This window comes from Echinops telfairi, unplaced genomic scaffold (genome assembly GCF_000313985.2).
Source record: "Echinops telfairi isolate 266 unplaced genomic scaffold, ASM31398v2 ScPeMD7_3533;HRSCAF=4204_0, whole genome shotgun sequence".
In the NCBI taxonomy this organism is placed as follows: domain Eukaryota; kingdom Metazoa; phylum Chordata; class Mammalia; order Afrosoricida; family Tenrecidae; genus Echinops; species Echinops telfairi.
Window position 1 is genome coordinate 105,508,259 of NW_022107431.1, and position 9,959 is coordinate 105,518,217.

Sequence of the window (9,959 nt, forward strand, 5' to 3'; positions counted from 1 at the left end):
TGAGTGAGTGAGTGAGTGAGTGAGTGAGTGAAACCTTGCTAAATTTGTAAGACCCTCCAAACAAATGAATGTTTACAAATGAACTTAACAATAATTAAAACTAAACTCAATTGAGGAAACTACAGATTAAAGCTACAGTGGTATCTCTCAGTCGCAAAGGAAAAAAATTAAAACTATACATTAGAGAAACTAAATAGTAGCTGTACCGGTCTTTCAATATGAACAACCTAATCAGGAGCGGATTTCATGTACCTCGGGATTTGACATCTACAGAAGAACACAGTATCACTCACATGGCATTTCAGGCAGGAGTGGGAGACATAAATCTAATGAAGAAAAACCAGACAAATCCAAAGTCTATAAAAATTGGCCATAACTGCTTCAAAAAAGTCATGGTGATAAACTATTAACTCTTAGAAGGTAAAGAATACTAGAGAGAGAGAGAGAGAATACTAGAGAGATGTGATAATCAAATGTAATAATGGTCCTGGATAGAATTCTGTGCTGAAGGGTGAACATGCTATAAAGAATATTATTAGATTAAATTTGACAAAGTTGGAATATGAGCTGTAGAGTAAATGAAAATATTCTATCAATGTTAAGTTTCCTAGGTTTAATCACTTGAGTGTAGTTATATTAGAGGATATCTTTTTGCTTAAAAAGCGACTAGAATGTTAGAAGGCCGTGCTGCATGATCTGTGGCTCAGAAAGGGTACGTGTAGACTGAGAGGTGACGAAATGGGGCATCCCCACCACGAGAATGGCCACCATGTGAAGAACTGGCGACGGCAAGCATAGACCAGCGTGGAACCACTGATGAGAATTACTTCTAAATACTATTTCTTGCATTTCTGTTTTTCATAAATATACATTTATACCCCCTGTAGTTTAACATGATGCTGTATTTTTGCTATACAAAATGTTAGAACTTACATAGGAAGTGAACATCATCTGTATGAGGCCCAAAGAGCAGGATTTGCAGCAAAACAAAGCTCAGTAGTAGGCGAGGGTGAATGGGAACGAAAACACTGGGGAGAAGCGGGGAGAGTCTCTTACTCTGTGGGACTACAAGTCATGCCGCAAAATAAAATATATGTGCATTCACTGCATCCAAAGCTGGCTCATTTTCTCCCTAAATTTCATCCTCACCACAATACAAAGTTTTTTAAAAGTTAGTGCAGTACTTCCGGGTACTTCCCTAAACAATTTAAAGGATATAACGTCTTATAAGAGATCATCTTTCTTGTTTGTTTTTATTTTGAATCTGCTATAAAATAATTTACCTCTTAGACTTTTTATTGCTTCTAGTATAAATTTTTAGTATCAAGTAAACTTCAACATAAGTATAGACATTCAGTCATGTAAAATGAGTCATTCTTTAATGAGGTTTACAGTATCTATTTTACATTTATATGCAAAAGAATAGCTAAAATCCACAAATATATTTAAAACTCAGAAATCAAACTTCTCTGAAGGTACATAGTACTCCAGAAGTTATTGAATTTCCCCCCAGTATTTTTAATAACGCACCAGTGTTAGTTTCAACCGTGTTTTGTTTGACAACATAATCTTGTTTTCTTATAATTTTATGATTTTTATAGCTTCCTCTCCTACTTTTAATGACGGCATAATTTTTATATCATGTGAAGCTTTTTTATTGAAAGCTAGAAACCAAAAGTAATTACTAGAATTGTGATCATTTTGATAGCCTTATAATATAGAACTTAATTATTTGGAGGAATTCAGCATTATTTGATTGCTATTCAAATATCTTTAGAAGATATTCACATACCTTCAGTAGTATTGAGTACTACAATCCTATTAGCCTTCAAAATCTAAATGTTTCCATTTCCAGTATTTTCATATGATCCTTTTATTTATTGTTGCTATGCTTTTTCACTTAGCAAAGATTTATTGATATGCATTATGTGGCAGAAAGTATTCTAGGTACTAGAAGTACAACACTGAATAGAAGCCAGATAGACCTGTCTCCACGGTGCTTGCTTCCTAGAAGGAGACAAATATGTATGCCAGATGATAAGTATGATGGAGAAAAATAAAGCTCGGTAATGCTCAGGAGGAAGGATGGTTTCAATTTTTACATAAAGTACCAAAATTCCTAAGGAAGGGGTGACATTTGATGGGGTGGAGGTGGGGGAGCCATCAGGAAGTGAGCTTCAAATGCAGATATTTAGGAAAGAACTCAGATACACCTAACAGCAAATGTCAAGTGAGAATGTGCTCAAGGAGGTAGAGGAACAGGGAACAGATGATTTTTAAGAACTTCGTATGGGAAGTGTCTAGAACAGTAGTTCTCAACCGTCTTAATGCCGCGACCCTTTAATACAGTTCCTCATGTTGTGTGGTGACCGCAACCATAAAATTATTTTCCTTGCTACTTCTTAACTGTAATTTTGCTACTGTTATGAATCGGGCGATTCTGTGAGGGGTCAGGACCCCCAGGTTGAAAACTGCTGGTCTAGAGTTCTGTGATGTGATTTATGTTCTCAAAGGATCATTCTGACTACTGTGTTGCATGTAGAACTTTTTCTGTAACCCTACACCATGATAGATTTAGTGGGATGGGCAGTCTCTGTCTCAACACTCAAACTTCTGCCATTGCAGCACAGAAACTGCCACATACAATATGGAAACGTATGGCTATGGTTATGGTTCAATAAAACTTTACTAACAAAAACAACCTACAGGACATAGCCTACCAAATTATAATGAACCAAGGGCTAAAGCAGATTGGTAGTTTGGCAACTACTACAGCAATCCAAAGGCGAGTTTCTGGGGGCTTGAATCAGGATGGTAAGAAGGGGTTCGACATACCTGGCAGGGGAGATACCATGATCACGAGGGTGGTTTTCCCAGGGCGAAGCTTGTCCATTGCACTCCGGATGTGCTGACCCCTGCGATTTCCCCAAATGTGGGAAATTCGACTGCATAATTTGTGGTAGTGGGGGACTGAGTTCGTGCTCTCCCCTGAAAATAAAAGGGGAGGGGGTGATTAGAGTCTGGGGTGTTGTAAAGGTAGAACCTGTTGGCACTGTGTACGTTTTCAGGCAAGGTCCCCATGCAAACCCCAAAATGAAATCTTGAACAGGTATCGTTGAACTTGGAAATTCTCAGAGACCCGAAATTCCCTAATGTAAACATCTTTTTCTAGGTGATATTTTGATTATGTTGATAAAAATATTACTAAGACGGAATAGTTGAGATAATTAGATGAAAGTTTTCTAAATTCTCCAAGAATCCCCACTAAGCAAAGCCAACCAACTAAAACTTCCATTTATTTATTGATTATTTTTAAGGCTGCTAATCCTTAAAGCATCATTTGTTTTATCACATGGAGATTTCTTTCTAATTTCAATTCCAGAGGTTAATATACCCTATTAGTGTCTGCCACAAGTAGATATTAACTGCAGATCACTTTTTATAAACTAGGGCTGAGAAGTTATGTGATTCACTCAAGTCTCACAGTTCATGAGTGGTATACTAATGAACTAAGTTCCTCTCAACTTTAATATTTAAAAAATTATTCTTAATCTACTTTTGTTTTAAGAAAAATGTAAAGTTACATGAAACAGTTTTATATTGGACTCTCAGTGGGTAATTAAGACTAGCAGATAATAAATATCCTTTCTTTAGAGTTCTTGAGTACACTGTAAAGGGGCCCTCCTGGTGTAGTGGACTCCACATTGAGCAGCTAATGGCGAGGGCAGCTTTGTGAACCTACTTGTCCTTTATCTGCTACTGTAAACATTGAAAGTCTTAGATTCCCCGAAGACACAGTTGTAGTCTGTCTTGTAGGGCCATTATAAATCAACATCAGCTCCATGACAGAGTTTGAATTGAATATGTATTGTACAGATCATATTATGTCACCTACTTTGGTGCATTTTAATAAATTTTACACGCCCAATTAATAATAATGATGATGAATTAGCAAAACTTATTTATTAAATCCAATATATATTATAGCAAGTAGATCTTTATATATGTAAACATATATGCATTTCATATGTTATGAATCCATTTGAAAGTATAACAGTATTTACCTAGGATATATAGTAATTTCCTGTAAGTCTCTCATCCATTTTTGCTTTCTGCTCATGCTTAGTAGATGAACTCCTTTTTTCACTTGAATAGTCTCCCGACTTGGTGAACTCTTTTCTATCTCATTTAAACAAATACATGCACCTTAATTAACTGTAATGAGAGTCCAATATACCTTACGCTGTTTCTTAAATAATGGCATTATAAAATTCATTCTTTAATGAGTTTGAGTACTGGTAAGTACTATGTAAGTCTGATGCATTGTCTATTTTAAAAATGTAAGCATATTTCCTCTATAATTTCTATGCTTTTCTTTTTATGGTACCAAGTCTTTCATTTTTATTTAGCTCCCCTAGTGAAATTAAATAAAGTACTGATTTAATTGTAGGTCACTTCCCCACGCCACCCGCCCCCACCCCCCATGTTAAGGAGTTTTTAGGGACGTATCAACTTCTTAACCAGAAGTCAGTCTTCTTGGGATATAATTCCACTCTTCACAAATATAATAAAAAATGCATATAAATATAGCATTTGTGACTTCTTATGTACTCGTGTGTGTGTGTGTGTGTGTGTGTGTGTGTGTGTGTGTCTGTGTCTGTGTGTGTGTGTTTACGGTCAGTTTTTTAACAAAGCAGAAAACTATCAATGGTTTCTAGATCTTTTTTACGGGCTTATGTTAAAGCTCTTGAAACTGTTAAAATGCAAAATAATGTGATAATATATTTAAGATATATTTATGATGGGGGCAAAGGATCAAAGTATAATCCAATATAAAATATCACTAATGGATTATTAGATCTATGGATTAAAATTTTTTAATTGTCTTTCATCATCTTAAATTGTTTTATAATCTTTGCTGTCACTGACATTTCTAATTCAAATTCTGACTCCCAAAATATCTTGAAGCATGGAAATAGGTAATAGGTAGTAGAACTTTTATTTTTAAATTTAGAGCATTAGGAATTTTGTAAATCTTGAGTGGCTCTTTTCAAAACAGGTCCACTTGTACAATAGAGAACTCATGTAGTTTGTAAGTGATGTAGGTTAATGCGCTTATTTTAAAAATAATTTTGAACAGATGTGTGTGGATGTACAGTATGTATGTGATATATGTATAATTAGATTTTTATTCTTTACATAGTTCCAATCTGCCCTATCTTCATTTTTCAAACATTCAAATTGGTTCTTTTTACTTAGAGATGTATTGTTATTTACCTGTGTGTCCTGTTACTTGAATTTTAGACACAAGTTTAATTTCACCAAATCAGTATACTGTTTTGACTAAAAAATTCCCATGGACAAAGTTGTCATGATTTACCCTAAAGTAATTTTTTCCTTGTTAGATTTGGACAGGGAAGAATTCGACCTTGCCCTATAGTGTCACTGTGAGTCAGCTTGATTTTGGTTTGGGGGCCGTTGGACATGTGCTTTCCAAACCATAAAATCAGATACTTTTCTTACATCCATTAGGGGAACTTTTCAGACCTATATTCTTTATCATGGATTGGGTTATACATTGAAAAAGAAAAATGAAGGGCAATATTAATTACCAACATACATGGGATTTTGGTGTAGTTCATTTGTTCCTTACAATACTAAAAGAAAGATTGTGATATCCCTATTTGACACATCTGGAGGAAGTAACCAAATGATGTTCTGTGCTAAGTTTGTCGGAGGCCAGAGCCCAGACTCCTCCCACCCTGTGCTGCCTTTTGTACTGTTACATTCGAAACACATTAAAGCCTGTTATTTTCACACTCTCAGAATTTGGTCATATTTTAGTCAAAAGAAATTAGAAAATACATTATTTAGCAATTTGAATTTTTAATAAAATACATATTTTGCATTTAGTTCACTATAGCAGATAGTCATTGAATGTTATCATTATAACAGTCATGAGATGCCTGATTCTCCGCTGGGTTCTTTGAACACTCAGTCTTATTTAATGAGATAGACTGGTTATTACTTTGAAGTAAGTTCTATGAAAGAGGGGGAGTATAATGTTGTGGAAACATCTCTCAAATGACAAAAGAATTAACTGTGTCTAGGAACCTTCTCTTCCAGAATGAACTAGCACCTAGCACCTTAGGGAGGATAGTGTACCTGTTGGGTGCTCAGAAACTATAGGAAGGAAAAGTAACATTTAATCAGTCACTGTTGCTTAAAGGTTCTTTGGGTTTCTTAGAAACTTTTAATATTTCTTCTCCACTTTTCTATTGAAAAGAGAACAAAGAATATGAAAGAGGCCCTTGGGGGATCAATAGACTGAAATTAGGTGTGAAAAGAAGTTGCTTTTCTATTAAACTTAGTTTTTCTGGCAGAAAAAGACGGCTTTATCTAGTCAAGTATTGAGCAATTCAGAAGTCAATGTTGAAATGCAGTGGAAGGGACTAGAACAGGGAGCATTTAGATTGTGCTTTAAATAACACGTCTTCTACTTTGATAAAACGTAACCTGACTGCTACATTTAGGAAACGGTTTTTCAGTTAAAAAATAAAAGGTTGTATTCCATCACTATTAATAAACTGGGCTCTACAATCTATCCACTCAATTTTGTTTTACTTAATGAAGCTGAAAATAGTGAAAAATAGAAATAAAAGATAATATTCATCAGTAATATATCTCCAAATTGTTATGAATGTTTTTTATATCTCCAATTTTGATAAAACATGTAGAAATAATAGTTCTGTAATTACCATGTGCAGTTTTTACCACAAAAACTGCATTAAAATGTGTTGGAAAACTCCGCTTATACTAGAGGTTATATAATAATCGACTGAAAGGATACTGCCTTGTAAAGTAAGACTTTCCTATATAATAAAGTCCTTCTGAAATTTATAAAACGGGTATCCTCTAGTACATAGGTTCCCAAACTTATTTGGTCTACCAACTTCCCTTTTTCAGGAGGAAAAGGGGGAAAAAAACATAATCCGTGTCCCTCTGGCAATTAAGCACTTTTGTATTATAGCCCCAAATCCAGGATAAAGCATTGCTTTTGTTGTTAAAAGCCATCTAATCGGTTCTGACTAATAGAAACTCTAGCACAACCGAATGAAACACTGCTGGTCTTGTGCCATGCTCCCAATTCTTGTCTGCCCAAGCCGTTGTTGCAGCCTTTGTTCCCGTCCATCTTGTCCAGGGTCTTCCTCTTTTTCACAGCCCTTCTGTTTCAGGAAGCATGATGCCCTTTTCCAGGGGCTGGTGGCTCCTGATGATAGATAGCTTCAAAGTACATGAGCTAAAGATTCAACATCCTCCCTTCCATGGCCGTGCTTTTAGCTGTGCATAGTATAGCAATATTCTTCACCAACACCGTAATTCAAATACATCCATTCTACTTCAGGCTTTCTTACTCAATGTCCAGCTTTCATAGGTATGTGAAGCCATTGAAAACACCCTGGCTTGGGTCAGGTACACCGTAGACTTAAAAGGGACATTCTTGCTCTTCGAGAAAGGTCCTCTACTGATTTGTCCACTGCAACGCATAATAGCAGCCGTCTTCCATATGTCTTGTCCCAGAGGAGTGCCTGAAGCCGTGGTGGTTTTCCGATGCCTTCAATGCAAATTGGACTTTTCTCAGTACCATCAAGTTACGTTAAAATATTTTATGGACAAAATATTGAACGATTCAGGAAGCACCAAAAGAAAATGGAAGGAATACGCAGTCACTGTACAAAAAAGAACTAATTGACATTCAACTATAGTAAGAGATAGCATATAATCAAGAACCAGTGATACTGCACTGAAGGCATAGCGGAAAAACCAAGCTCCAGGAATTGATGGCTAAAGTATCTGGTTTTGCATCCTCTCTGGACCATTTCAGCACTACCCCTCTCCCCCAGCGAGCAAATATCGCCACTTTGGGAAAATCAGTTACATTCAAAGCTAACTTTTCTAATAAACAAGTTTCTCATTAGCTGGTCTCTACTAGATTTATGTCGATGTATTTATTTAGATGAATTTGTTAATGGAAGAATATATTTGGATAAAACTAATACATTTCAAATAACCAGTCTTCCACTTAATTCTTAATGGCATTTTATTTGAAGGAGAAAAGAATATGATTTCGTTTTAATTCCTGATACACTATCTAAAGCTTAAACAGGAAGTGTTTTTTTTTTTAGAAGCAGCCATCCTTTGTAGCATTCTTTACAGCAGCAACAACAAAAACATCAACATGACCTCATAGCTGTGAACTATCGTGAGAATTAGATTCCTAGAAAAACAAATGCGGTACTTTGAAAGTCTTCAAACGCCTGTTCATTTTTTCTTGATGTTTACCAGGAAAATTTTATGAACTTCTTGTTGTATTTTAAGATATGTATGACATTCTGGCTTAAAATTATTTTTCTATTAAAAATAAGTTGAATGACCAATATATATGTATATATTTTCCTACTCATAAGCTGTGTAATTCTAGTTAGGGGACATTGATATTTTAAAATAGGTTTTAGTAGTTTGTCCTTTTTCACTACATTGAGTTCTTAAAAAACGGGGTTGGAGACAGTCCCATTTACCACTTAGTAACTGTGTGACCTTAGTAATTAACTTTGGTTAATAATCTTTGGTAGCTTCAATAGTATATTTTAAGAGAGAAGGTGTCTCAGTGACATTCATTATTTGTTTTATAGATCAATGTACTGTTACCCGGACTTACCTATTCCTTCATAAGTTCTGGTTCTTTAGTGCTGCATACTATTTTGGCAACTGGGCCTTCATTGGGGTAAGTGCAAGCATCTTCAAAATGATTGGACACTCCTTTAAAATTGTACAAGCTGCTTAGTCCTATACGTTCTTGCAGTTCATTTGCATGAGAGAACTGCCATTGCTCTCTAAATGCATTTCTTTCCAGATGACTTTAGATTTGAAGAATAACACATAGTTTTTTCAAATTTACAGTTCTTCTTGATTGGGTTAATTGTATCCTGTTGTAAAGGGAAGAAATCCGTCATTGAAGGAGTAGATGAGGATGATTCAGACATAAGTGATGATGAGCCCACTGTCTATTATGATTGACACCCTTCTGTCTTAAAGCTGACTGAATACCTGTTATGCATTTTAAAGTATTAATCTTACATCAAGATGAACCAATTAATTAGCTTTCATCAAAAAATGGGAGCATGGCTTTAAAAGAACTATATTTTTTATGTTTTCTGAAATAACATTATTGTATCATAGACTCACATTTGAAATTACTAAAATAATATTATGTAAATATAAAAGCTTTGTGAAGGAATATTTGTGGAAATTGTTTTTTCTCTAATGTATAATAGTGTTGAATTCATTAAAAATCTTCCAGAATTAATATTTCCATTTGTTTCTTTATAAAGAATAAATGACTTGCATATGTGTCTTTGTGGAATTTTAAAGTATATATGATTGGTTAATAGATAATGTTCATAATATAGCTAATAAATAAACTTCACTCCCATGTGTATAGTATGTTTTCAGTTTTGCTTTTTGTGCATAAAATCCGATTTCATAAAGAGATTTTTAATCTACTTCATTCTCTTAAGACCATGGCATACCTAGATATGTTACAGTGCGGAGATATTAATCCAGTGCTAATTTTACAATCGCTATAGTATTTACTCAGGAGAAAAGAAACTTTCTGATGAAAAGTACAAGCTAGGAAACCCACAGGGGCAGTGAGTTTGAAGTGTTTTCATTGTATTTCCTAATGGGTTATGTGTTGGACTGTTAGCCACATGGTTGATGGTTCAGAGCCACTGGCATCTGAAGTAGACAGGTTAAGACTTTCAGTTAGGAAAGATTCACAGCATCAGAAAACCTGCAGGGGCAGTTTTATTCCCTCCTCTGAGTCACTAAAAATCTAGATTGACTTCCTGGCAGTGGGGTGTTTTTTTTGTAATTTAAAGAAAACGTTTATTATGGTC

At 35.0% G+C, this 9,959-nt stretch overlaps 1 protein-coding gene and 1 non-coding gene across 3 annotated transcripts in view; both read left to right on the plus strand.

The window, feature by feature from the left end:
• LMBRD1 (LMBR1 domain containing 1) overlaps positions 1–9,504 on the plus strand; it is a 99,358-nt gene extending 89,854 nt beyond the window's left edge. For both annotated transcript variants that reach the window (XM_004696549.3, XM_045294570.1), the window contains exons 15-16: positions 8,694–8,785; positions 8,962–9,504. In XM_004696549.3, coding sequence (XP_004696606.2) covers positions 8,694–8,785; positions 8,962–9,078 — 209 coding nt within the window. In that variant the 3' untranslated portion in view covers positions 9,079–9,504. The remainder of the gene's footprint in view (positions 1–8,693; positions 8,786–8,961) is intronic.
• LOC115871144 lies at positions 2,828–2,991 on the plus strand. Its single transcript, XR_004047123.1, has one exon. It is a non-coding gene; the product is annotated as a U1 spliceosomal RNA (small nuclear RNA).
• Positions 9,505–9,959: the final 455 nt, after the last annotated feature.